This window comes from Apteryx rowi, unplaced genomic scaffold (assembly GCF_003343035.1).
Source record: "Apteryx rowi isolate R43461 unplaced genomic scaffold, aptRow1 scaffold_152, whole genome shotgun sequence".
Lineage (NCBI taxonomy): Eukaryota > Metazoa > Chordata > Aves > Apterygiformes > Apterygidae > Apteryx > Apteryx rowi.
The window spans coordinates 191,088-218,839 of NW_020447775.1; the positions used below are offsets into that span (position 1 = coordinate 191,088).

The 27,752-nt window shown below is 41.5% G+C and overlaps 1 protein-coding gene and 1 long non-coding RNA gene across 9 annotated transcripts in view; one reads left to right on the forward strand and one right to left on the reverse strand.

Annotated features, from left to right (window-relative positions):
• Nucleotides 1-1,775: 1,775 nt before the first annotated feature.
• On the forward strand, nt 1,776-26,159 carry LOC112962684. 2 transcript variants are annotated; one of them, XR_003252376.1, is made up of 7 exons: nt 1,776-4,145; nt 11,662-11,766; nt 14,665-14,796; nt 15,221-15,274; nt 16,776-18,938; nt 21,683-21,749; nt 26,074-26,159. It is a non-coding gene; the product is annotated as an uncharacterized LOC112962684 (long non-coding RNA). The 2 variants fall into 2 exon arrangements; XR_003252377.1 differs by lacking the exon at nt 21,683-21,749 and having other exon boundaries at nt 26,074-26,156.
• TSPAN4 (tetraspanin 4) overlaps nt 18,932-27,752 on the reverse strand; it is a 282,853-nt gene continuing 274,032 nt past the window's right edge. For 5 of the 7 annotated variants that reach the window (XM_026059072.1, XM_026059074.1, XM_026059073.1 and 2 more), the window contains 3 exons: nt 26,115-26,246; nt 24,299-24,382; nt 18,932-21,460 (listed from right to left, as the gene is read on the reverse strand). In XM_026059072.1, coding sequence (XP_025914857.1) covers nt 21,392-21,460; nt 24,299-24,382; nt 26,115-26,246 — 285 coding nt within the window. In that variant the 3' untranslated portion in view covers nt 18,932-21,391. Of the gene's footprint in view, nt 21,461-21,553; nt 21,672-22,351; nt 22,806-24,298; nt 24,383-26,114; nt 26,247-27,752 lie in introns of those variants that run through there. The other 2 variants (XR_003252375.1, XM_026059071.1) reach the window with 2 other exon arrangements.

A 27,752-nucleotide genomic window follows, 5' to 3' on the forward strand; every position in this document is an offset into this window, starting at 1 on the left:
TCAAGGCAATTTTTTGGAAGGAACTAAGAGGAAGTGCTGGGAATTTGATGAGGGAGTTGCAGGTCACCAGCAGAGATCCAGGCAATAGCTCTGTACACCCTCTGGTGCTCTTCTTGCCACTTACAGTTGTCACAAAGATAACCACACTCCTCTCTTTGCATCCACCCTTCCCAGTAATTAATCTCCGTGGGGGATTTATCTGCCCCTGCTGGTTTCAGCGGAATAAATCCTGCTGTAATCCACCACTGATTAAAGAACTATTGATCTTCACCTCTCTGATTTAGTTCTGGCACCTCTCGACTTCTCACATTGCAAGTATCCAGCAGGGTTTACTAATCAAGCTTTTTTCTTCCATACCATTAGTGCTAAGATAATTTGCTATGTGAATCCTCGTGTTCAATTAACTTGAACTTTCTAGTTCGTTCAAAAGCAATTTAAAGTCACTCGGGCAATGGTATCTAGAATAGCACAAGAATTAAATTCTATTATGCTGTTTTTTTCTACTTTTGGTGGTACTACTGAACCAGAATGTTTCAGAAAAAAATGGTCAGTAAAAAATGGAAGGGGTTGTGATCTGAAATGGCATCCATTTTTATACTATCTAATAACTAGAGATTTCAAAATTGGAGGATTGGGGAAGAAAAGGATGTTTCATTTTAGCTTGTTGTTTCCTCTCTAGAAAAGATGCATGTAATTTATCCCATGTTTTTCATCTTTTTTTATACTCCATGGTGGTTCTCTGTGAAGTTCAAGTGTTATGTTTGTCTTCGAGCTCAGCTATAYGTTAGAATGAAGTGTCTTTTCCATCCTTAGAGATGGAGTGGATACCTCTGTGTCAAAAGATCAAACTAACCCTTGCTGTATCATGAAAATTAAATACCAGATGGTGAGTGCGCTGTGAATTTGAGCCGTCCATGGTATACAAGTGCCTGAGGCCAGGGATGCTGCCTTTTATCTGTAAAGGGCCAGACATGTTTGTTACTTTATAAATAATGTTCCAAAAGAAACAAAGTAGGCATAATTCTTTATTGTGAACTCAGTGTTCGAAAAGAAAAGTGAGCACCGGAAGGCATGTGAGCTCCCAGAACGAATGAAGACTGACTTCTAGTGGATTTGTGTCTTGTGTTCATTTAACTTTCCAGTGCGTGGCAGTGTCCGCTGGCCTTTTATTAGATCCCAGAGAAGCCACAAAGTTGTATGCCATCAACGATCCAACAGGAGCACAGGTTTCTTGTGGAATTTGTACCTCGTTGCACGTATGAAAGGATCACGCAGGACAGAGATGCGGGTGCGAAAGTGGAGTCATCAGTGCACCCGTGTTTCTGACCTTCCCTGGGACAAGTAGGGCAGGCTGAGCAAAGGGCAGAAGGTGGGTGGGAGGGCTGCGGTGGCACTGCTTGGAGAACTGTGGCGCTAGGTAGGTGACTTTCATTTCCGTTCTTTTTGAAACAAGGCAAGCATTGTTTTACAATGCAAAGAAACATATTTTTTCCTCATCTGCAAAGCAAAAAATATATATATGTATATGCATGTAAAGTGTTTGTTCTTGCTTAGAAGCAAGTACTCTTTAAATTAAGTACTTGCAGGGCCAAAGATATCGGACATGAAGACTCAAGGGTATGACCRGGGTATGAATATCTAGTGTTCCTATTAATACAGCATATATCTAGTATAGCAAATGGTAAGTGGAAGTGTGTTTATTTCAACAGAGTATTCCATCACTCAGTTTTCTAAGATATGTTTAAGGAAACAAGCTTTGCTCTATCATCTGATTCTATTGCAAGAGCAAATTTCTGTATATTAGTGTGATATGCTCTGAAAATAACATGAAGTTTTGCCTATTTCATGCAGAGCAGAGCTTTCTTACAACAGGCACATGCTCTTGTGTTTCCCCGTGTTTCACTTTTTTGGGTTAGACTCATGCAGAGTCTAACCTTTTTCTTGCCCTAAGCCTTTTTCTGCAGGGCTTTTATTGCATTCATTGAGGAAAAAAAAGATTCTGTTGTAATCAGTCTTTTATATGAAGCTAATATTTTTATTGTCAGTTATTGTTCCACACATCATTTTAACAGTTAGCAAAGCTGGGGCTGTCTTTTATCAAGACAGAAAAGAGTTATTTGAATACTGGGAAAATCACATTGATCGTACACATGGGATAACGGTATCTCGTGTTATCTCCGGAAAGGCGTCTCTTGTGTTAAGTGTATCTGTCTTGAAAACTGGAGCTTGTGTAGAATCTTTGTAATCGCAGTTTTAACAGAGACTTGTGCAAACTAAATTGTTTAGTCTGTGTCATTGTGAGATGCTACTTCATTGCGGAAAATTCCTTCTGTCCCTTACTTTATTGTTCCATTTTGTAGTCGTATGTAGGTCTCAACCTCCAGAATTAATGGCCAGAAGATACATCACTATTTCTTTCTTGGTAGCTTCCAGGTAAGAAAGTTGGGAGTGAGAGAGAAGAGGCAAGGTGGAGGGAAGGATGACAATAGGAAAACAGCTTCTTTACTGCTTTTTAGTTAGAAAAAGTTGCTGATCAAAGGGTAACAATCTAGTGAAGTTTATGGGCTTGGGTGAAAACACGCAATAGCTTTTTCCGCTTCTATTACAAGCTACTAGTGGTGATTATTTTTTGCAGGGGGGTGGTGTTTTGTGCATACTTCTCTGCGGAGACTGCAAAGGTAATGGCTCTTCAAAGGAACAGTAATTACAGTCGCTCCTGAATTTGGGAGGTGTCTGGTAAACTTTATTGTTTTGATTAATGCACAGTGCAGCTGTTTGCCTTCAGTTAAACACATGGCAGCACAAAGCAGATGGACTCCGCTTCTGCAGCTTGAAGAGACTCTGCGTAGCTATTTTACTTGTTCCTCAAAATTCCGTTTCTCAGTGATCTTTTCTAGGTGGTGAGTGAAAATTAACACCATTAAAGCTTAAAATAGCACACTACACAACCTTTTAGCAGGTACAGCTATGCGAGCCTGGATCAGTATTTTGTGGTCTACCATGCAATCACTTTGATATTCTATACTGGGGGAAAATCTTCTCTTTAGAAAAAAAAAAATAAAGATAGCTGGAATAGAATTTGATTAACACTGTTTATTCAAAAAGTTGCAAAAATAAATAAGACCACTTATTACAAGTGTTAGCATTTCAGATTAAAAGCTGAAAACCTGCCTTTAAATGTATTATGTTGGAACTAGAACATTATTACAAAATGTTATTTTGCAAAAAAAATATAGCTGGATGGAATCTAAGACTCAAAATTTAAAACATTTAGTTGTTTTGCATTCTTATTCCTATCATTTAGCTTTTCTAGATATATTTTAATGCTTGTTTGGTTATGGTATATCTGTACAGCATTTTCATAGAAACCAAAAAATGTTTCTTAAAAGCTGTTAGTAAAATAAGCTCTTCCTGATTCTAATTTCCAAGAAGTTAGACCTAATTCTCCACACTGACTGCTGAGAGCTGCTTGTGAATTGCCTTTCTGTGGCACATAGACGATCGTATTTTGATCCATTCAGTATGTGGAGTTTTAATAAGATAAGATTTAGCAATTGTCTAAGGTAGGAAGGCAAAGCATAAAAGGAATTAGAAAGCTGCCTCCCTCTCTATGAATTCTCAGCCGACTGCCCAGGTGGCAGCAGAACTTCATCATGGCGCATTACCTTGCTCACATCTTGTTTTGAAGGGAGCTAATGAAGCTCATGTGTAAATGTTCAGTTGTAGATGAGGAGCATATTGACTTTCTGGAGACTTCCTAACTCTCATTTCATTTACCTGAAATCGCAACACGTGCAAGTGGTGGTGGAAGGGTACAGACTCTCCAAGTTTCTAGAATATGTGCCGTGTGTTTTTTGTGCAAGTGACTTGCTGTAAGATTGTGTGCATATTGCTGCATTTTTCTGTAAATCTGGGCACTGTTTCTTGGACCAGGTTTATCTGATATTTCTGCTGTGTCGTCTCCTGCTGTGCCTTCCCTGCTGTGTGTGCGATTGCAGCTGGGATTGAGTGACTGATGTATCTCACCTTCTTCCAGATCAGTGTGCATGGTGTAGAAGTCAGAAGACTGCGCTGTTTCACAAGTTTCCTCCAATATGTAAATTTGTACATTATGCATATTTCTGCCACTCATCCTGCTCAGAAAGGTAAGATTGAGTATGTTGTTTTCCCTTTCTTATTGCATTGGAAGTGCTAAAGTAGTTGAAAAAATACCCTGAGGACAAGACAGAATGTAAAACACTAATTTGCTCCTCTGTTCTTCCTTACAATCTGCAAATAGGAAAGGCCCTTGGATACGTTTCAGGGTGTTTTCCTGCAGTGCAGGAGAACCTTTGGTATGTGCTCCCTTTGCAGGTATGGTGAATGGGACTGTGACTAAAAATAGCAAACAGGCAATCTCTGCCCAATTTAGGAAAGTATTTAGGACTGGGTATGTCCATTTTTACCCAGCCTTTAATATTTCTCCTCTGATTTTTAGGTGAACGCTTGGGRGACAGTAAAGTTCAGATGCTCTAAGTTAGTTGACTAGCATTACGTTTCTCATAACCTTTGCATGTTTTCCTTTGTTTCTTCTGGAGGCTGGACAAAATAAATGCCCATGGTGGACAAGCTTGTATTTCATAAGTGGATGAAGGCCCAGCAGTAGCGGTGCCAGCATTGTAGTGCTGCGAAAGTTGGGGAAAAGGTGCCCAGGAGCACTGCGTGACTGCAATGAGGGGAGAGGCAATTTATGCCATTTTAGTTGCAGGCCTGGCTCTCTTTTCCCCATCTCCACTACAGTGATATTGTGGTAGGCTGACAGTGTTCAACTCTGCTCAGCAATGCTACCTCTGGGCTGATTTCCCCCATGGAAACACCTGCTATTTCATTACAGGGCTAAGAGCTTTTGTGTAAAACAGGCAGTTGTGTTGTTTTGACTCCGCTATACCATATCCTAGGGTGAAAAAGCTCTGGGCAGAGGCTAAAGCCCCTTTGTTTTGCACTAGCGCTGGAGCTGGTGATGCCCCAGCTGGAGGCATTTGGATTGATTGATACAGACAAGTTCAGCCCATGCAAGTACACAGACAGTTTCTTCTGAAGTCCCTGTGGCAAGCACCTCTCTTTGTGAAGATATTGCCTCTTGTGTTGTAATTGTAGATACGACTTAAAACCAGTCAAAAATTTTTTTTCAGAGTCTGGCTAACTTGCTGGTATCATTAATTTGAATTAACATTAGAAAGTGTTTTATTCAGTGATGCTTTTAGAATTACAGCACTAAATGGTCATGTGTTGTATCAGTCCTTTGCATGCTGCTTAATCTTTTCACCTCAGAACTTTCTATTAAAATTAAATTGCTTTTGCTGTTAGTTTGGAATTGTTTTAGATAGACTTTCTTTGTCAAACAGTGTGCCATGATTTAAAATTCTATCTAATTCCTTCTTTCATTGTTCACATCAACCCTGAAATTGTGGTTGACACGAAGATGCAATTGCACAGAGGAGTTGGGCTGAGCTCAAGTCTTGAAAGCCCAGTTTGGAAGCATGTTAACTATTTGAAAGCACTGAAGGCTAAATTATACCGTTAGTATTTGCTTTAGGACTTGGGATTACTGCATCTGATAAAAGAGGGAATGTGCAGTAAGTTTTGACTTTCACTTAGCCAGGTTTATCAGCTATTTTAATGAGAGCAAAAAAAGAAAAATAAAGTGATAAGGATAGTATTCATGATCCCGAGGAGTGTGAGGAGTCTCCTGTTTTCTCTAACATCGAGTGCTCAAACCTTTGCCATGGAGAGATCCAAATTTCTTGTTCAGATTCGATCTCCTCCTTGTGAAGGCAGCTGTTGGGCTTATCTGCCTGCACCTCTTGAGGGGTTGGAGAGTGCAGGAAGGAGAAGCAGAGTGCTCACTGCTGCTGGAGGGAAGAGGGAGAGGCGGCGCGAAGCAACTGCTTTTGGAGATGTGCTTTGTCTTTTCAGCCTAGACGTGGCAAAAGAAACCCAGACCCCTGCATTCCCCAGATCTTCTCTGTGCTTTGAGCCTTTTCTTTCTTGGAGCTAAGGAGTAGGAAACATTTTGGCAGAGTAAATGCTGTGCTCTTGGCCAATATATTTGTAAAAAATAAGGGTAATGTTCTGATGGCTTCACTTGATGCTTTTTGGCAGAGAATGATGTACCTGAGTGAATTTTGCAGCTCACAAAATGAATACTGTAAATACTTATTGCCTTCCCAGGCGCTAATAGTGTTCCTAAGAGTCCATAGCCTAAACACACACAAGGCAGGGTAACGGCATGACCCACTGCACACCTAAACACACCTGGCAGACAAAGGATGATGGGGAAATAAAGGAGAAAATAATTTTTTCAAAGTCATGTGGTATGCTTGTATCCTTCAGGAAGCGACGACATGGTTTTTGTGTTTGTGTGACATCTGAGGCATGCTGCTGCTCAACTTTCTGACCCAAGCCATTTTCTTGTAGTCTTTTTTTTTTTTGGTGTTCAAACGTTGTTGACGTTCAGGCACCATTGCTGCTTAAAGATGCCACCGGCCCTGTTTTGCCACTGATTTGGAAGTCTGGAGCCCAGTTGTGTTCAAGCATTTTTACTGTTGTTTATAACTAAAACAGAAGGTAGCAGTGTGGCTGCAGCTTGACTGTAGTCTTTTAATGAATCTCAAACCAAAAGAGAGTCCAGCTGCATCTCCGGCAGCTGTGTTGACTCAGTAAGAATGGGGGGAATCGAAGGAAGGAATAAGGGCTTTCCCCCTTGCTGCACAAAATTTAAAGCTGTTATTTGAAAAGAGGGAGCGGACAGTGGCCCTGCCTGATGAGGAGGAGTGCRCTTCTGAGAACAGAGCTGTGCCAGGCGCTTGTGTAGCTCAGCCAGTTCTTACTGATAGTGCTGCTTTCATGATAATGCCTGTTTCTTGCCCTTTTTAAGGTATTTCCCCTGGCAGCATCCAATCACTCTTTCGGCACTATTCCGGCAGTAAACGGTTCCATTTGAAAGAATTTACTTCTAATTTCAGAGCAAAACCAACATAATGAAATTTTTGCTTAGTGAGAAGTATTCTGCAGTGCAGGTGCCAGGTGCTTGAATTTGGACAGGGAGTTGTCACCCAGAATGATTGCAGTGGCCAGCAAGGCAGGGTAACGGCATGACCCACTGCACGTGGAAACGGTGTTTGCATATTGGTGTGGTCTGGAAAAACAGCGTTGAAAGCGAGCCGCCACCTGGTAAGCTTTCTGAATTCTCTAATGACATATCTCCATCCAAGGCCTTTTTTCACTATAAAGCTTGGTTTTCTGTCAGACAGCAGAACTGCTGATGTTATCCGGCTGAAAGGCAGCATTTTGTAAGCAGCCCCTCGAATGTGCATCGCCCTGAGGACAGATGTTTGGTTTAGTTTCAAAATTATCTGTGGTCTGATAAATGTCTCATCCTTTCGCCATTACCATTAAAAATGTACATCGGAAACTTGCAAACAGAAACAATCAGAAATTAAGAAAGTGAAGCTGAGGTCAATTATTTGCRCGAAGTTAATGAACCCTGCGGTGCTGTGTAGTATTGTCTTTAAAAGTGCCCCTTGTTTTGGGTCTCTGTCATGGTTTGTGTCCCATATACGGTCTTTGTCAAAATGCGAGTTAGTGCTAATAGATCTGTATGCAGGATCTTGGTCTGAAGACTGCTTTGGAGAATAAATCCCTTTTATTTGCAGGAGTATAAGGAACGGAGGCTGGTAAAATGTGCATTCATAATGATGGCTGTTCTCCACTTCATTTTAACTAGTCCGGTTCATTTCTGCCAGTGTTAAATTAAACTTTGAGAATTAAGAGGGATAAGGAAGGAAATTAAATTTGATGAGATAGGCCTGCAAAGCTTTATATTCGGGTACATAAAATTTATGGGAAGGCAAGCTTGGCTTACCTATCAGGAGATTATAAAAGAACTTAGTAACTGTGATACTATAAAGAAGCTGAAAAGCTTATTTTTATTAAATGTCTCATGGACCGTTCTGCACAATATCAGAGTAATTACTTTCCTGTGCTTATGTAAGTAGCGTGATTTTTTTTTAAATGATTTTGCAGCTTGTTTTGGGCATTAAAATGATTCTTTGTTTTTTGTTTCTATTATTTCTACATAAAGCAGTATTTGCAAGCACCTGTCACGAGCATTTCTAAAGACTGTTCTTATAAGACAGATGTTCAGGTGTGGAATGAGGCACAAGCAAACTAAGCTTAGTACACGCACACAAAAAGTGTCCAGTGCATGAGCGTATCATTGTGGTAGAGCTGAACTGAGTTTTGAATGTACAGGAGTTAATACACGAGTCGTGTGTGTATACTGAGTGATACCGAATGCTGTGATTGCTGTAATCCCCTATTAAGAAAGGGATTGAGTTGCAGTGCAAAACTATTTACAGAATTGTGAATGCTGTTTTATCCCTCCCAAGGTTTTGAAGCCTCATGTATTTTCTAGCCCTCAACACCTTCTTTCTTTGTTGTAGTACCTGCCACTGGAGATGAACTCATTTTTATGAAATGTTAATCGTGTTCTTCACACGTGAATAGTGAAACACTTTGTTCCATACTGATGAGCGTATACGTGACGACATAGGCCAGGGAAACATGAGGCTGAGCCTAAGCTGAACCTCTAGCCAAATACATCCTCACTGTAACTTTGCATTTTGATCTGACAGCATCATGGAAAATTTGTGTGTGTGCGCATCACTTTTGCAAGTACTCTCTCAGGTGCAGCTGCAAGTCGTGCATCAGGAATGGCAGTGCCCCTCGGCTGCCGGCATTGCCAAGGCAGCGTCCTGTAGCGCAGAGCGCGGCGCTGTCTCCGTCGGTCTGGGCTAAGGTGCAGTTACGCTGTACCTCGCGCGGCCACTTGGGTTTTGCTTCATCATGGTCGAGGCCAGCACTAAATCCAATATGCTGCTTTGATTGATTTCTGGGATGGCGTGTGCACATGCAGAGCTCTTACGCCCCCTAATTCTTTCCTTTTGGGCAATATCCAGGTTTTGCTCCTCGTGGTGTGAYGTCTGTCTGACTGTTGTTTGAAATCTGAGCATGTCTTGAGTCTAGAAAGGGAAGGTCAAGTTGACGTTTCTGTCTGTGGGGAAGACGCAGTGCCTCTGGTTGCGGTCAGAAAGGCTTCGGCGTGCCAGCCCGCAGGGGAACGTTGCTCTGCAGAGAGTAGTTTGCTTGTAAAGGAGGCAGAAGACCCTTCGTCTGCTTCATGGATTTGGAATTGAGAGTTGAGGATCTGACTGCAGTGGAAAACTTGGGTTGGAGGCAAGGGCATAGAGAGAAAGAAGACCAAGGACCTATTTGAAACCTGGAAGGTCTTCGTTCCTCAGGCCGTGCAGTAAGCCACGCTCCCAAGAGGAGCTCCCAGGACTGCGCAGGGTGCAGCAGGACTGCTCGCGCTCCCCATGGGGGGGTGATCTTTGATCTGAGGGGCCCGGCAGGTTGCCGGCACCCTTGTGGGTGCTCCCTGGCCTCTGTCCGCAGAAGAGCTTCCAAAGAAGGAACCTGATTTGCTGCTGTTTTCCTGGTGACCATCTGACTTACTGTTGGATCCAGTGGAATGTTTTAACAGTATGAAAAGCTAAAAATCTCAGCTAAAAGCTTTCCTTTTTTTCTCCCAAGTTGTGCTAGATCCAGTGATCTGCTTGAAATACAGGGGGGAAATAATCCACCTGACTCAAACTCTCCCCTTTCATGTTAGGTGGAAAATGACTTTTCAAAAAATCTCTCATTGGATACATATCTAGTTTATGCATTTTAGTTAGCCTAATTTTTAAGCAAAAGCTATCTTAGCTGAATGCTTTTTTACAGTATAATGGAAAATAGTGGAGATCAAATATCAGACGTGCTGCTGGTCCCTCTACCCTTTGCCAAGTGTTTATCCTTCTCTTTACCTGTCCAGTGTTTTCCATCAGCATTATCAGAGCAGTGTGAATCCTGCTGTGAACCTCTTTCTGATTGCGAAGTCGGCATTTCAGGGCAGGAGAGAAGTGAGCTTTTGTCCTTCAGAAGTGAGCCAGTGAACACAGTGTCTAGACAAGTGGGGCAGCACGTGACTGCAGGGGCACAGCGGCTACTTTAAAATGAATGGATTTATTACACAGCTTTCCTGCTAGTTTGGGGACATTTGCCTCTATCTAATATCACCTTATGGGTTGTTGGTTTTCTTTTTGGTTGGAAAATGTTTATCTTCTGTGCACTGTTCAGGATTTTTCAGTCATACAGAAGTACTTAAGATTAAGACCTTAATATTTAATAAGCTCTCTATTGTTAGAGGGAGAGCGAGCCTGCCAATGTGAGATTGGGCTGCCAGCTCAGTGGATTAATGGAAACATAGAGCTGGATTTAAAAGCCCTGAATGATAATCTTTAAATATGCTTAGGCATTGTGGTTGTGCAGTTTCCCTGGGGATTCATCACGTTCTCTGCTTCAAAAATTGCATTGAAGACGTAACTGAAACTACAGCACAACCTTGCCTACTGGCAAATCTGCTTTCATTCCTGGGGCTTAAATTCCTTCTGTGTGTGCCTGTATACCAGAATGTCATTCCTTCAGGGTTTTCGCTTCTTATTATATTGTTGCCGCAGGACCAATTTTATCCAGACTTTGGAAAGAGTTGCAGAGCCGAGCTGAGCAACTTTCTTACCTGAACAGAGATCTTGATGCTTTCGAATCAGCAAATGTTGCTATGTGGAAACACTGAGGGTGAATGCAAAGCTGAAATGAAGATTGCGTTGAGGCTAGAGACGTGCACTCTTAGTAAGCTAGCCAGAAGAAATTCAAAAAAGACCTGCTCAGCTGGACTCCCTCCTTTTTTTCTTTTTTTTTTTTTTAATATATATATATCTCCTGACTGTGAAATGCTGTGGCACTTCTGGTTCGCTTAACCCACATCAGTACTTTGTCATTCTCTGATAGAGATCTGAGTGGTCTCACTGCAGATGATGGTGTAGACACAATGTGATGCATTCTGGGATGTCTTCAGACAAAGTGAAAGCCTTGAGAATATTTTCATTGCAGGAGATTTTTTTTTTAATATTGTTATCTGTACAAGAACTTACCAGTCTGAAAGGTGGTTGGACTTAAAGCTGCTTTACTTGTGTACACATTTCTGGGGATTATCTCAATTTTCAATTTAATTTGCCACTTCACTTCATGCTATAAAGCTCTCAAGGAATCTTTAATTTTCAGTGAGAGCTCACTAAATTAAAATGAAAATGAAATAAGCTCGCACCATCAGCACTGACAATGACAGTATTGTCCCATATTTCTGTTTATGCTTAGCAAGAAGCTGCTTGTATAAATAAGGCACCAGGGCACTCTGCTGTTTGGTGCTAGATCTGATTGCAAAGCTGAATGTTCTCATGTTCTGTATAATTGCACTGATGTTGACAACTCTCTCTAACTTGCAGGACACTGTACTCCATGTAAGTATGTGGAGCAGTGACACACTGGCTGTGACATGCTGAGTTCTTTTAAATGTCATGGATCTCAGCAGTTTTCAGTAATGTTTAAATTACATACAAATTCATCCCCCACTGCTGCCTGGATTGATCTTCCTGTGAGGCTGGAAGTACTAAAGGTTGGAGGATATAAGAGAAATCGATGTCTGTAACGCTTGTAACCATTTTCATCATCTGACTATTCCAGTGTCCTTCAGCAGCTCTGTCAACCTGTGTCACCTAGGAGGAGAGTAGATGGGATTTCAGTGTGAAACATGGAAAAGGACAGGAAAGCAGGATCAAGGAAAAACAGGTAAACAAAGCTGCACTTAGCATTTATCTGCAGACCTTTCACCACTGTGTATTCGATGTGAGGTTGGTGACTGCTCCCCTTTCCCCAGGGACTGTAGCAGCTGCTTTGCCACTGCTCGGAAGTCACCCGTATGATTGCCCTGGGCAATACCCAAGGAGCAGTAGGTTGTCCCAGGCTGCGGTACAGTAGGGCATCACTGCTTCGGTTCTGTAGAGCTGAATAACAGCACACTATAGACAAGGGTTGCGTCAGTCCTACAACTTTGGGAGTCACCGCTTGGGAGTTTATAGAAGACTCAGAAAGCAGAAATCCACTAAATCATAGGGATTAGGTGGAACAGTTTATAGAGAGAATTTTCTGTATATACACTACAGCCCTGATTCAGTTCTGGGAGCATCTTTCTAAAAGAAGACAGTGTGTGTCCTGAAAGGGCTCACCATGTAGTTCATGGGATGCTGCTCTACTTCTGTACCTTACAGTGAGGAAAAGAGGCTCTGCTCAGGTGCCAAGTATTGTGTCCCTAGCTCTTTCAGCTGTTGCCAGCGTTCTCCCGTATCTGCGTTTTCTTCTTATCTCTGATTTTTAGTTTCTCTTTTCTTTCTTTCTCCCCTTCTATGGTGTAATACCATAGAAGTGTGAAAAACTGGAGTCCTGTGTCATCCATAGCAACCAAAGATTGTTTGTATTGGAATATTCTGGTTCTGAGAAGAACATACATACATAGATTTTTGAATGTACATTAACTCTTGATTCCATCAGAAACAAGATAGTATGATTTGCAGTAAACCTTTAATTATGCCAGTTTTCCATGTGATAATTCTTCTTTTAAACCAGTGAGCACTTATTTCAAAAGACATTTTGATAATGAAGGGTGTATTGTGTCAGGGTAACCAGCTGTGGTGCACAGTTATGAGTAAGAAGGTGTTTAATGGGGAAGAACTTTAATGCATGAACTTCACAGGAAGGAGCTTTAAAACTTCATTTTTTATTAGCACCAAATATCAAGCAAGTTCCATGACAACAAGCTGTACTTTCAAGCTGGTGAGTTATTTTGTTTAGGGAAAGTGAGTGGGTAATTATATGACACATCAATCCAATTCTTCTGTTTGCATTTGCAAATCTACAATTCCTTCAGTTGTGCACAGGCCTGAGTTCACAATTTCTGTTCTTCCCCCCAAAAGCAGGACCATTTTCAACCATCAGGTTTAGAGACATCCCTGCTCTTGAAAAACCAAGCAGTGTAACGTAGCTGTTCACGGGGAGACGAGGGAGGGCAGGGGAGGGCTATTTCTGTTTCTGACAGACTCAGGTGTCCCGTTCCTGCAGCTGAGCTCACAGCTGGCTGTTTCCCCAAAACCCCATCGTCACGTGTGGCTCCATGCAGTCTCCCTACTTGGCTAATGCCAACATCACTTTCCAATTAAATCACTATAGTTGCAAAGACAGTGACCATTGGTGGGGAGGGAGGAGGGCTGTGTGGAGCTGTGACAGTTATAGAGGAGCTTTTAGGGGCTTTGACCRTCATAAATACCTGGTTTCTGCTCAGAGAGCGAGCGAGCGAGAGGAGGGTTTCCGAGAAAGCACTAGAACCTGGACCATACTGAAGAGCTCTTTTTATGGATGCTTCTTCTTAATTGAGTTTGTATCTGGCATTAACTCCCTTTGGGGTGGGGAGGTGGGGTTCAAGTCCTTGAGAAGTGAAAGCCAACTGAAAACACTTGGGGGTGGGGGGGGAGAATTTATCTTAGAAAGCTACCACAGTGACAARTGTGGGGATGCATGCGCTGTTCCACTGTCCTCAGTAGTGGGTGCATGTACGTGAGCTTTCCAAAGGAACAGCAATGGGAATGTTTCTAGGTTAAGGTGGTTTTTGGCCAGTTCAGTATCCTGGCTGCTTATTATCCAAGCTGAGATGTAATAATCAGAATCAGTTAATTGCATGTGTGGGTGATACAYTAGCACTGAGCGAGTTTCCAAGGTAAACTGGGTAAAGGGAAAAAGAGGAAGAAAAAAACCTCCCTGCAATTTAAGTCTCTTTGGGGAAAGCGAAGCAAGCAGTGGCAGTTCTGCTAGCAACAGTACTCATCTAGCAGTTTGCAGGCTTGTAGCGGGGAAACTGAGGACATTCAGAGAGCAATTCAGACTTGCTCCCTAGCTAGGTTCCTAAGTAGGGTGACATGAATTACGTGGTTACAGTACTTATTTTTCTCTCCTGTGTAGGGACTGTGGTCTCCTAACGCAGTGGCAAACCTAAACTGCCTAAAACCACACAAGATGCCTATCCTTGGGCATGTAAAGCTATAAAATACTGACACTTCTTTCCCTCTGCATTTGGCAGACTGGGTCTGTGATTAACCAAGTATCCGTGTGTGTAGTAAGCAGCACAGATACAGGGAGTAGATCTCGAGCAGCTGCTGTGAGCTTAGGCTTTATAGCCAAGGAGGTGCATTTGTGGAGGAGGGAAATGAGATGCATCTAAATAGACTTTCACAAGCCAGTTCCTGACATCGTGTTATTTCTGTAATAATTTGCAGTATCTTCAGGATGAGTACTTTACACCTAAAACTTTATCACTGGCAGCATGGTAAAATAAATACATAAGCAATACCTGTTAACAGTTTTTAGGGGTTTTTTTTATGTTGTACCTTGTACAAAACTTAGTTTTTTATATAGATAAAATTATATACAGTAATATACTTTCTTCTGTTGGCTGTCACTGGAACCAAATCCTATAGTAATAGGGAATGTAGTCCTGTACTCATAGGGAATTCCATGGGAATGTAATAGGAGGTTATATTGGATAAAAAATCCCATCCTTTCAAATTATTCCTTTAATTGCATGTACAATGAAGTCTCTGCTAAGTAATTCTGTAATAACAAAGCATTCTGTCTCAACAGCAATTTCTGCAGAAAAGATACCGGGGAGTGGTTTGAAAAAACATTTTACCTGACCAGTCATTTCTACGTTGAAGAACGTGCGTTGTGAGGCGATTCATAAGTGACCGGTGCAGCTGTCAAACTTCCACTGGTGTGAGTATGGTACAGTAATTGCAGCACATGCTTTCTGGCTATGCGAGGAAATGTAAACTAAGCTGTACTTCCAGCTCAACGAAAAGCATAATTTCTAGTGAACAGAATGACATACAGTATTTCTATGGAGAATATCTTTACAGGAAATAAAAAAAGCAAGGCCCAGGGTAGAAAGAAAGACCTTACATAGTCAACTGATGGGATTTCAAAAAAGCAGCCTTTCAAATTGCACATTGTGTAATTTACTAGTGATTTTTCATTTGAGTTCTTTTTAATGTATCAGAAATTAAGAAACATAGGGCTCTGCCCTTCTTATGCGTCAAGACAAAAACTTTGAATGAAGCTGCACTTAAGTCTGTTTGGAAATGTTTTCTATGTGTTCTTATTTTTATTTGCTAATGCRTTAGTGTGTTTTCATTTGCAGCAGCACTGCCCTGTAGGCAAAAATTTCTTCATATTACGCAGCCAGTATAATCAGGTAAGCGTGAAGGTTCCAGGTTGTGTTGAGTACATTTGAGAAAAATAGCAGGATGCCAGCTGAAACACCGGGCTGGCTGTTGATTAAAACAGAAACACCTATAGGTGTCTTTGCCAACATGTATTTCAGAAAGCAAAGACAACTGAAGTAGGATAGCTGTTGGGGAAGATAAACTTGACTTAGTAGGTATGYTGAAATGATGGGATCCTGAAAATCAATAGGATACTCTATTACCCAGGTTTAAGCTTTATTGGGAAGACAAATTAGGCTGTAAGGGTAATTGAGTTGCTCTGTGCCCACAAATATACATTAAGTTAGCATTTCTGAAGTATAGAACTGAGAGTGAATTAATGAAATTGAAAGGCAACGTGTTTAAAATCCATATAAGAAGGGGGGTTTTTTTGTTTTTTTTTTAAAGTATATGGCATGATGGAATTGTGAAATTCACTGCTACAAGATAACATTGAAGTCAAAAGCCTTAAAGAATTTGTAGGAGAATTAAAGATAGATGTGGTTAATGAGACCATCTAGTGGTACACTTAACAGGATGAAGAAAATGCAAAAAATGCAAACCTGCCACTGACTTGCGGGAGTTGGAAGAAACTTCCACCAAAGAATTGGATTATCCTTTGTGAGGTTTCCTGCAACAACCTCTAAAGCATCTGGTTCCTTCCACCTTCAGGCCATTTCTACCCTTATACTTCTGAGAGTACTCCTGTGTTGGTTGGAATACACCAAATGTAGAGGCATTTCACTAGCAAGACTGGAATAGCCATTTGACCGAGATGGTGCAATAAATTGTACCGGAAAAGGCAAAGTAATAGAGAGGACTGCAGACAAGCTGCCTGGTATAGCCAGGCCTCCTCTGGAGCTGGTACCGAAGTTCCTAGTGGGCCCTCTCAGCAGAGGGCCTGCTGTGACTTTGCGGAGTTTTCCTAGTTAATAACTGAATCTAAGCAACCGCCTCCTCCTCAGAAGAGAGAACCTTTTGTTTCAAAATTATCAGTAACATAGACAAGTTCAAAATAGAAAATAGTGGGGTTTGTGTCTACATGCTTTTTGTTACACCAACAGTAAACCTGGATCCCCAGTATTTTCTGAAATGTTAACTGTATTGCCTCTCACATGCTTTCAGCTTGTCCTTAAACAGGAAACAGAAAGGGGTATAAATTTATCTGGGAACGGGTAAGCCACTTTAAAAAAAAAAAAAAAAAATCAATAAGCAAGGACAGATCAAATCAAATGTACGTAATGAGAAATGACAAAAAGGAAATATGCTATGTATTTTTTATTGCATACACTGTGTGCATGCGCACACGCATCTTTGGGTATGTATATACTCACTGTATAGCTTGCAGTGTGAATATGTTCATTAAAAAGAATACAAAAGACATTCTGTTGTAAATTTTAAAGAATATTTAATAACTTTTAAAAAATAAAATGTATATTTTAAATTTTGTTCTTTRTATGAATGCACAAAAATGTATCATTATTGTTGCAGTGACAAAATCCAAGGAACAGAGAAGACCTGTCCACTGTGATAAGATACAGGTGACAATCTAAGAGAATTCACAAAGGAGCTCCAAACAAAACTTCCCATGGCAAGTCCTGACTTGTTTTCTTACTGTGAATTGTCTAAAGCAGTATCTATGAAGATCATTCACACTTAGCGTGACTCCTTGTGGACAAAGTTAATAGTCYGGTTTTAAAATAAATGCCACAACTTTTTTTTCTTTTTTTCTTTTCCTGCTGCTTACTTTTGGTGCCACACTTACAGCACAACAGTGAAGCTATCAGGTATGTATGTGAATGGCTTTTAACTTTTTCTGTACTGACAACCTCCTGTCCTGTCTATGAATGGGGAAGAGGCAGCTTGGAGCCACACGCACTGGGAGATGTAACCAAACAGTTTTTAATTAGCTTGTGAGAAGTGAGGGGTGGGATGGATTTGCATAGCAGCCATATTGCTGATGCTAGATAAAATATAGTTATAGCTTCTGTGCAGTTCCTTCCCCTCCATATTATAAATCATACAATGCTGCATTCAAATGGTAATCATTAAATGGAAGAAAAAAACCTTTAGAAGGTTGAATTTGAGGGGAAGGAGTAAATAAGTATTCACAGAACAGAAACTGGAGTGAATTTCATTGATTGTGTGCTATAAGATGTAGAGCTAAATAATTCTATCAAACAAGCAATAAGATTTGGCTGCTACTGACAGTTACTGTACAAGAAAATAAAACACATTCTATTATATATATATATTTATATATATTCTTATAGTTGTGGAGATGGAAAGACAGAAGAGCCAAAAGTATATCAGACTGAACCTAAAAGCCAAATTTTCTTGGTCTTGCTGAATTCAGTAGGTCCAGCTGTATGGCCTATTCCTTCGCACCTTGTTATTAAGCAGAAAGCGCAATGAGTATAAATTAGGAGTGCTTAGCTTCAGTCTCTGACTTTGTTGCCTTTGAGTCTGTCTTCAATTTAAATGTATTGAGTCCTCTTTCATATTCAAAAATAAGATGGGAACATAATATAAAAGACCTAATAAAAGTGACAAAACACTAATGGAAGCAATTGGAATGAGTCCTGTGTTGCTCTGCATACCTACGATACCAGCAGCCTTGTAAAAGGGTGCATTATGTATTACAGGGTAATTACAATCAACCAGTTCACTCTAAAGTTTCTGCAAACTATGGCACTTTTTTTTTTTTTTTTTTAATGTTACTGTAACACATCACAAAATATTCAGACTTTGTTGATGGAGAAAGGCTGCAGCTCTTTTTTAAGAACAAAATATGATAAATCTGAGGCTTGTTTGTGTATTGTTGTATGCAGTATGGGCAGAGGTTTGAAATTGGATTGTGTTGGTAATGCTTTAAGCACCATATCATCTGTTTGGTGGCCTATGTGAAGAGAGTTAATAACATCAAATATAGAAAAATAGTCCAGTTCAGACTATCAGTAAGCTCCACTAACAAATATCTCTGCTGGCAGTGTAAGAGTAGTATTTATGCAACGCAAGGGGGAGTTTGGGTCCCCCTCCCCAGTTACTGCTGAATGCTGCTGTTGCAGTGACTGGGATTTACAGGTAGAGTATTGCTCATACTGCCTAATCTTCTCTTTGAAAAGCAGGGCAGTTTATCTTGTAAAGATACCTAAACCATGGCAAATGATTAGAGGGAACCAGAACGGGTGACTTGTCTTCACTCTTTCTACTGTTTCTCATTTTGGTTCTTCTGTAGGTTTCGCTGAAGCCTAGCTGTCTTCTCCAAGAGCTCAGCACGCGTTATTACGAGACTTGCAGGATGAGGGTTGTGGTCTCTCATCTCCCTACACCAGCAGCAGGTAAATTGATGAGAAGTGCCCTCTGTGGGAGCTCTGTTGCACAACGGTTTGCTCTCATCAACTGAGCCATCACGACTGCTCTCTCTGTGTTAATTTTTAATGGCAGGGACCACTACAACTAGCCTTGTCTATCTTTTATCTTTCTTTAAAAAAATCAATGTTTTATTAATGTGTTCATCACTTTGTTATGCTGCTTTTCAGTGGTGGAAACTCAGAGCTGTCAGCAGGAGCACCTGCAAGTACAACTATTATAATAAACCATGGCAAGAACTTACACTAACGGTACATCTAACTTGGAATCGCTTCTATGCAGGTAAGAAGAGAAAAGAGGGGAGGGAGGGGAGGGAGGGAGGGACAAACTTATACCACCTCTCCAGCTCTCAAAGAACAAGACTGTTTACAGGTCTGTCTTGGCTCAGGAAGTGGAGCATGAGACCTTGGTGATTACAACACCAAGAGTAAGTCTCTTGCTCACGGCAGAGGTGTCCAGTGTATTCTTGGGCTACTCACTTGGTTAAACCTCTGTCTTGGGTCGAGGTCTGTTAACATTTGTGGCTTGTTGGTATGGCAATAAAATCCATTAGTGGTGATGAGGTTGCTGTGATTGCAAGTGATTGGGAAGCCCCATAAAATACACACGAGTAAGGTATTGCTTTCAACTTAGCCTGCACAAGTAAGTGCCCAACGCTACAGAGGTTACTGCGTAAAGGTAAGCATAAGGATTTTGAAAGGTACTTGCAGTTTCACAGAGCAGACTGTCCTAAGCACATCTCCGCAAAACATGGGGGCGTTTGGGTCTGAGGGTAAGACGACTGCAGGAAATCAGTGAGGAGAAAAAAAAAAAGCAGTGATAGTAGTATTTGTCCAGTGGTGCAGGTCCAGAAAAGGATTACTTACTGGTGTTTGGGAGATTGCTGTAGAGACTATGGGTTGGAAGAGCCCAGCCTTCCTGTTGGAAATTGCCTTTAAATCAAGGTAAGCAAAGTATCACGTGTAGCTGAGCCCTGCTGTTGTAAGCACCGAAGGGTACAGGGAATGCGCGCCTGAACTCGATGCATGCTTCTAGCCTGTCGCAGCGGCCCTGACCACATGGGGTGCCTGGGCTGTCTAGCCGTTCCCCCAGCAGCGGCTGAGAGGCCCCGGGCGCGTGGCTGCGGGGAGCGGGCCAGGTGAATCGCTCTGTTAGCCCATTCCCTGCTGTCCGCTTCCCCCGGGATGCTTCTGCCGCTCCTTATCAATCAATCACATATGCGTACGTGCATTATCTGGGGCTGCTGGCTGGGGGGAAATTCTTTGCAATTTGTTTGAATGATTAGAAGCATCTGATTCTTAACCTTATAGCCATGGTTCCTACAGAAGGATACTACCTAAAATTAGTTACCGATGCAGGGGGAAGAAATCAGGCAACTGCTAGCTGTTTTTTGGCAAGGGAAGTTACAACTTCAATTTCTGCAAATTCCACCAAATGTGGGCGATATTCTAGTCAACAGCCGTTGAAGCTAGAACGAAGGAGATGATGGGTATGAAAGGCAGAACCRAAAGGTGACTCCGCTTCCAGCAAAGACTGATGTGCCTTGGCTGTCTCGTAAGGAAGCAGCAAAAAAAATTCTAAGCATGAAAACATCTGAAGTCTTAATAACTAACTCTAGGAAAGATGAGCAATGTGCAAAAGATTTATCTTCAGCAAGCCAAACTCTATCATACCTGCAGATGATGGTATCCTGGAGTAAAATTAATGAAATGGTGACATTCGGGGAAGGAACAGCTGACAGCTTTGTATGGATCTTCAAGTGTGGAAATGAGTGATACTTTTTGGCAGACTAACTTGAAACAGGAATGAAAAAAAAAATAGAATGACAGAGAGCCCACTCACAARTTATTTACTGAAATGAAGATACAGCTGAAGGTAATTACTTGTTTCCCAGAGGTATAAGTGATAGTGCCTCTTACAAGAAATAATACTCAGTTATTTCAGTTGGAATGTAAAATGGGATAGAAAGGTTCCCTCTTTCTGAGGTTAGATGCTAGGTATTTCACCTCCTTTCAGAACAGTAGGTGTATATGAATATATGTTACATATACAGCCAACAATCTACAATGCCACTGGCAATTAGTAAGTGAGACAATGTCCAATATTATTTTCCCTTAACAGCCAGATCTCACTGCACAGATTCTGATTAAAAACCTGACTTTGCAGCACATGAGATAGATTAACATATTTCTGAAGATGAGCCTCTCCTGGCTACAAAATCATCTTGAGACACTTGGAGTCAGGGCAGCTTGCGCTTGACACTCTACCTGTGCACGAGCTGGAGTAATACTGCAGTTGTATTCAATGCTAGCTACTCTGCACCTTCTTCAAACGCTGAAGAATACTCATTTTCTACACCCTCTCTTCCAGACTGTGATATGCTAGAAGGCAACCTGGCAGCTTTCACAGCGGTTTCCTCAGTGCAATCTTTTCCTAACATCAGTTTGCAGATCGGCCTCCTTAGTCTTGCCATAGGCCATTGAAAAGGAACCATTGCTCTTTGGAGGTTTTCTTCTGTTTAAAGACAAGGCTGCTTCTTACCTGTGCCAGTTCAAGTACTGAGTTTGTCTTTTCTTCCTCCTTCAGTAAAGTGGGGTGACTCACAAAATCTTCAGAAAGATAGCATTATACACAGTTTATATTACAAAGGGGGAAAAAAAAGGTCAGATGGATGAGCATGAAGGAGATTTCTCCTGTGTCCTTTGGAGGAGAAGCAGAGAGATTGGGAATGGTATCTATGCACAGTAGGTGTCTGCCTTGACTACCTGACAATACATGGTCATTGCAAAGGTGAGTCCGAGAATCTAAGAGAAAAAACAAACAAACAACCATTTTTCAGTAAGTCAAAAGAAAACTATTTATTGAAAAAAAAMCAGGAAAAGAAAAAGCATGCTTACACTGGTTTTGTTTGTTCCCATTCACACACAGGAAGACACATCACATACTGCTTTCCTGCCGGCCCATGTCCTTGTTCTGTTCCTAGTTTCTGTCTGCCTTTTGTCCTTATCTGTATTGCTGTTTTACAGAATGAACAATGAGAGCACAGGAGAGTTGATTTCTCCATGAAAAGCAGCCACCAGATACTGGGAAGAGGTATATTGAAAAGAAATATTTGGATGTCTTTTGCTCAAAAATATTTTACAGTAGCAACCCACTCAACTTGTGGGGCTGTGGTTATCTCTATAGCTATTGCTTTGAAAGACAATCATTTCCATCCCTAGCCCAAATYCTTACTTTTCCAAGCGTGTGTGTGCAGTGATCGCTGCAGGGAGGATCACTGGAGACTGTCCATGCATTAATCATACTCGTCAATGCCGCATCGACAAGGCATGCGTCTCACTGCTCAGCCTGTTCAGGAGAAGCAGCAGGCAGGCAACGGTTCTTCTCCCAGCCCAACTACTGACCTGCCGTGTCACCTCTGGCGGGTTACTTCATCGGAAAAGGGGATGGGGAAGAGAGTGCTACTTGCCTTCCTTTTAGAGTATACTTACTTACAAGAATGTACTAAGTGGTTTTTACTATTCCTTTGCAACACAACTGTAATAATTTTCATCAAGATATAGGTTTGCCAGATAGGAATTTTTATATGAATTCTATTTTAAACACTTAATTTGACCACCTAAAATTCACTGTCTACATAAATGGCAGTTCCCAGAAAGAGGACATGAGTAATAACTTACTGCTACTTTATAAACAAAAGTGAAAAAATGGTCAGGTTAAATAGATGCAATCTCCTTCACTTCCCTTTCTTCCAGAGTGAACTAAGACTGTTTGGCTTTAGGTCGCTGTTTCATATAAGCACGCATCTTTTGGAAGTAGCTCCTAGAACACTGCCTCCTAATTCCTACCAAAGGAACACCTTCAAAGACAGCAGCATAACAAAACCCTGGCAATTGAGTACGTTTTACAAGCTTTAGCACACTGAAGAAGATTCTTCTGCCACATGTGCTGTATGTCCTTCAAGTTATGTCATTGTATGATTCTAACCATAATATCATTAACATGAAAAACAAAAGCTGTCATACAGTTAGGGCCAGATCAGCATCCTAACAGCAACAACAGAGGGAGCCCAATTCATTAGAGGTGGCAGTAGATCAAGTCTTTCATCATCAGTTAGATTCAATCACATAGTGCAGCTGAAGACAGACCCTGGCAAAAGATTTTGGGTTCTGAGGTATTTTGTGTTTCACAGCAAGTTACTAGGAATATTAATTTGCATTTTTAAAATGTCTGAAATGTTTTCTCCCATTAGTCACCCACTAGTCATTTCTATTTGTTAGAGAGAAATCACTTGCTCTTAAAAACCCTGAATATAATCAGGGTCTATGGGAAGGCCTCTGGCACAGTCTGCTGGGTTTATAATGTATCTTTTAAAGACTCCTGAATGCTGCATAGATACTTAAAAGCTGTTCTTTAAAATGCAGTAACAGATTAATTTATACTGTCTCTCTACCACACAATTTTGTTGCGCTTATCCATTTCCTAAGCATATCTGCTTAGTATACTGGAAAACAAAAACTCTACTGAATTTGGGCCCACAAAGAGTCAGGCATTTGCATTTATAAGTAAGTTGCAGACAATACACGACTTACTTATGAGACAGTAAGACATGTGCTCTTCTGCCTAATCTGCAAGAGTATGAGCTGAATTCTGGTCCCAGGCTCCCTCTTGCTGGTAGTGGCATGCCATACAAACTTACTTAAAACCACAGGTTAATTTGGAGCTACAAGGTATTAATTAGCTTAGCGACGCCATCCTTTCTGCTTACACACTGAGTGCGAGAGGTGGAACTGGAAACTAAAGCTCTGTCTTCACTGCATTCAGGAGTGGGGGTTCAGACCATAAAAAGAGGGCAGAATATAGCTAAATCGGGCTGATCTTCAGCACAGGTTTCACTTGTGCGTTCCAGGCTAAGATTTGTGCCCTTGTGGCTACACTACAGCCAGAACGGTGGCTAGCTGGATTAAAGATATGTCTATGTAAGAGTAAGAGACAAGGTACTACACTGACCCTTCTCTGACCAAAGCTGTGCTTGAAACAACTGCAGGTCAAAATCTGACAGGCAATTCTATTCCAGTCTTGTGTACCTAGTTCCACTTAATGGATTAAGGATTTTTGGATTTATTTGGAAATAAATGGATAAGGAAACACTGTTTTAGTGGTTGGGTTGAAAAATGGACAAAAGGTAACAACATCCAAACTTATAAATTACCCTAGGACTGAAGATGTGATTGAAGTCTTATGCTACCTTTAGGCTATCTAGAAGTTAGATATTAGCCTAAGCTGTCTTTCTTCTCTGGAAAATTATGGGATAAATACAGGTATGGTAAAAAAATACAAATGGAAGAATACAAAATGGACAAATACAGGTAAGGTGAACCTTAAATGAACCACTTGATAAAGTGCATACTCTTAGCAGCACATGATAAAACAAAGTTTGCACAGTACTCCTAGTTCTGTACCCAGTGCATAGTGTTTTAACAGAATGAAAACATAAGACATTGTTAAATCTCTCAGATTTTTAGTCTAACATCATGCAGAATTTGAAATTATTAGAACAGGCTTAGACAGAGGATGTCTGGATCTACTATTACTCATTTAGCTGCCATCACTTAGGAACTGAAATCAATATTAGAGTGTACCTGCACCAGAGCTGTGCACAATCCAAAGATTCCCACTGCTAGCAAGTTCTCCTGGAGCCATATCTTCACTGTTTCATAGCAAGGCTGGAAAAAAAAGGGAATATGGTATTATCCATAAACACATGGCTCTAATTCCCTGAGAACACAAAGACAGAAAAGAGTCAGGTCACACTAAGCTGCTAGGTAGCCTGAATCATCGTTTCAGCATTGTAGCAGATACCGTGTGTTTCTGGGCTGAAGCTTGGCCATGGAATATTAATTGTAATGACCCCAAAAAAGTGCACCTCCAAAAGGTTATGTGAGTGCTACTCCATTTAAATTGGGCATTTAAAAATAAGCAAGCAATGGATTTGGGGTATCTATCTATCTTTGCCCTCTAAGAGCCAACTAGGAACACTTCAGAATTTCAAAATGAATCTTTAATTTTTTCATTTTCCCCATGTTTCAGGAAAAAACTATTATTATTATGTAATATACAAAAACCACCCCAAAAGGTGCTAGTGAGAGCTGTGCAGTAGCATCTTCTGCCATACCATTTCATACCATTTTCCATCATTTCAAATCACAGTATGGGAGCTCCTCCAGTATTTTCTTCCTGGTTTAAATTCTGCAGTAGATATAACCTCACATTCCTGGCCCAGACTTGGGGTGGGGGCTGGAATTGGCCCAAATGAAACCTTTCTTTAAATAATGTGCTTGCGGGCTCATTTCTCCTCCTCTGTAAGACAACCTTGTACTCTGTGTCCTGTAAATGTACATGAGCATGGCTGTTTAGCCTTCAGCTAGTGGCTTTTTACAGTATTTCTAAATAAAAAAGTATTAAGGCTCCCCCCAGAAGATCTGGTTTTAGCCTGGTTAACCTGCACTGATCATCTGGGTACCCAGGTTAAAATAGGAAACAAAAATTCTTCAGTGCTTAAATTGAAAATCTGATTTAGAGGTGCTCTAGAGATGTCAGGGAGCCAGGCTTCGCTGGAGCTCCACCACTGCAAATACCAATCCATGCATATGAAATCTCATTAGAAAAAAGTGGCCGAGAGAGCTCGCCGAGTGCCTTCCTTTGCAAACCACAAGAATCAGCAAAACACCATTAATTCCACTTCACTAGCTGGCCTTGCCCCCACATCCCTCCTGGGTAATTACACTACCTGTAATTAGCACAAAGAATTGCTGAGCTTATTTCAGACAGGAATATAGACTCTGGCTATCTGCTCTGGAATGATCCTGCGGAGAACATGGTAAGGAAATTATCCCATCGAGTTTTGAATTTGATTACAGGGAAGTACAGAGACTCATTCCAGAAAATGCTGGGCTTGAAGTGGGGCTGCTCAGGGAGTTCAGTGGGACAATTCCCTCTCTCGTGCTGTGCAGCGAAAGTCCCTGAAGTGGGGTTCCTGGTGGGAGCAGAGCACCCCAGGCGCACGCAGCCCTCAAGTCTAGCGACTGCCTGGGCCACCCAGGGCTGCTGTTACTGGATAGTGCTGCAGGGCTCCTGGTATGTGGATAAGCCATTTGCCTTTATCCCTACCTGCCACAGTAGGTAGGACATAAATAGGACAACCCTGTCACTTCCTAGCTAGACTGTGCTCCAGGTAAATGTTTGAACGTACTTGTCTGCACTGTGAAAACAGTTCAGAAATCAGGTCCAAAGTTGGAAATCATGGCTCAGCATGAGCCTTCTGAAACCGGCTGATTCAAGATGATACAGGTTACAGCGCAGCACGTGTGCCCAGCCCTGCAGGTGACTAGCTGCCTGCCCTTTACCTGTGCTGCAGGGTCGCAAGAAGGCTGCGCAGCTGCTGCTGGAGCTACTCACCGCTTTCCACCAGGTCCCTGGGGAATGGAGCCCACAGTTCTCACTGAACTCCAAGCAGCAGGAGTCTGGCACCCGGGTTGTGTTGTACACTTCGAACCAGTCGGTATAGTTGGAGACTCCGCAGCATCTGAACTGGAAAAAGAAGAACCAAGCGACACCACTGTAAGTATGGGCTGTCACGGATTTCTGCTCATTCAGAGGAAATGGAAGAATCTTCCATGCCTCCCGTTGGACACAATTTGGTGCACTCTCGTTACGCCAGCTGCGATGTGAGATTTTAAAGGAATCCAATATCTCCTCAGCTTTATGCAACTAGATTCCCCCCCCCCCCYTTWMCCYCYCYYARAWWWKKTYTTTTTTTTTTTTTTTTTTTTTTTTTTTTTTTTTTTTTTTTTTTTTTTTAAGTATGGGCTTGTACTTGGCTAATGTTGAGAGACTGAAGAAGCAAAGGTGCCTAGCTGCAGCAGCAGGACACCGCAGGAGCTGAAACAGGAAACCCCAGGCAAGTATTGAGATGAGAAGAGTTAACCTCACTCTTAGTTATTCAGTAAAAGATTAATTGCCTCCTCCTCTCTCTTTGGCAAAGGTCCTTAATGTCATCATCTGATGCTTCTAAATAGTGGTGCTTTAAGTGTATGTACACAGTGAAACAATGTACAATGCCCACATTAGTGCTGAATTAGTAGATTTGTTGTATTTCAGTAGCAGGATGGAAAGCACAGGAGATGCACATAACAATACAGGGAATGGCTCTGTGAGCATCTTTCCTCTCTGGAAACTGGGTATATTATTATCCTGGGCCATTCCTGTGATACAAAATAAGCTAAGATTCAATAGCATATAGTTCTGTACACCATCTGTCACTCCTGTGCTAACGCAGAAAGTATGAAACTTGTAGGTATTTAGAAACCTTAGCACCAGTGAGAAAAACAGCCTACATGGCTTTGCAAACATCAGGCTTCAGAACTGCTCTGTAACAGTGGCAGTACTTCACACTTTTTCAAATCTATGCCAGCCACACCTATTTAGCCCCCAAATGACTTGCCAAGGTCTTATTTTTTAAACCTGATGTTATATAGGCATGTACAGTATTTTTCACACCCACACACAGAGTATTTGTCTTGTATGTAAAGATTCATAATCATGCAGATTTCTGCGTCACCAGGACCACGGGCCGACTTCAGATCCTGATGTTTACACACTGGCCCGAGGGAGAGTTTTCTCCAAGTATAGTAGTTTTAGGGTTTATTTGCATGGAGCGCCGAGTGCTCAGGTCTTACAGCACTCACCAGAGAAGATCAGCCGATAAAGGCCAATAGAGGGCAGAGGTGTCACACGTTGCCTCGCATATCATCTATCATACGCTGCTGCAAGCGCTCGCAGCAGGTAGTCGGATAGAGACGTTTCAGTGCTCACAGCACAGTGTTTTTCTTCTGCCAAGCAAAAGTCAGAAGCCTTTCCTGGAGCAGCATATATCCCCCTGAGGTTCTGCTCGCAATCCTCTGATTTGGTCTGTGGCAGAAATCGATCCGTAGCTTGCGAGTGTTTGATTTGGGAGTTTACAGGCTACATTTTCTACAAAATGACTTGCAAGAAAAAAAAGTTTATAACAATTCTGTTGTTATTGTTTCTTTATGT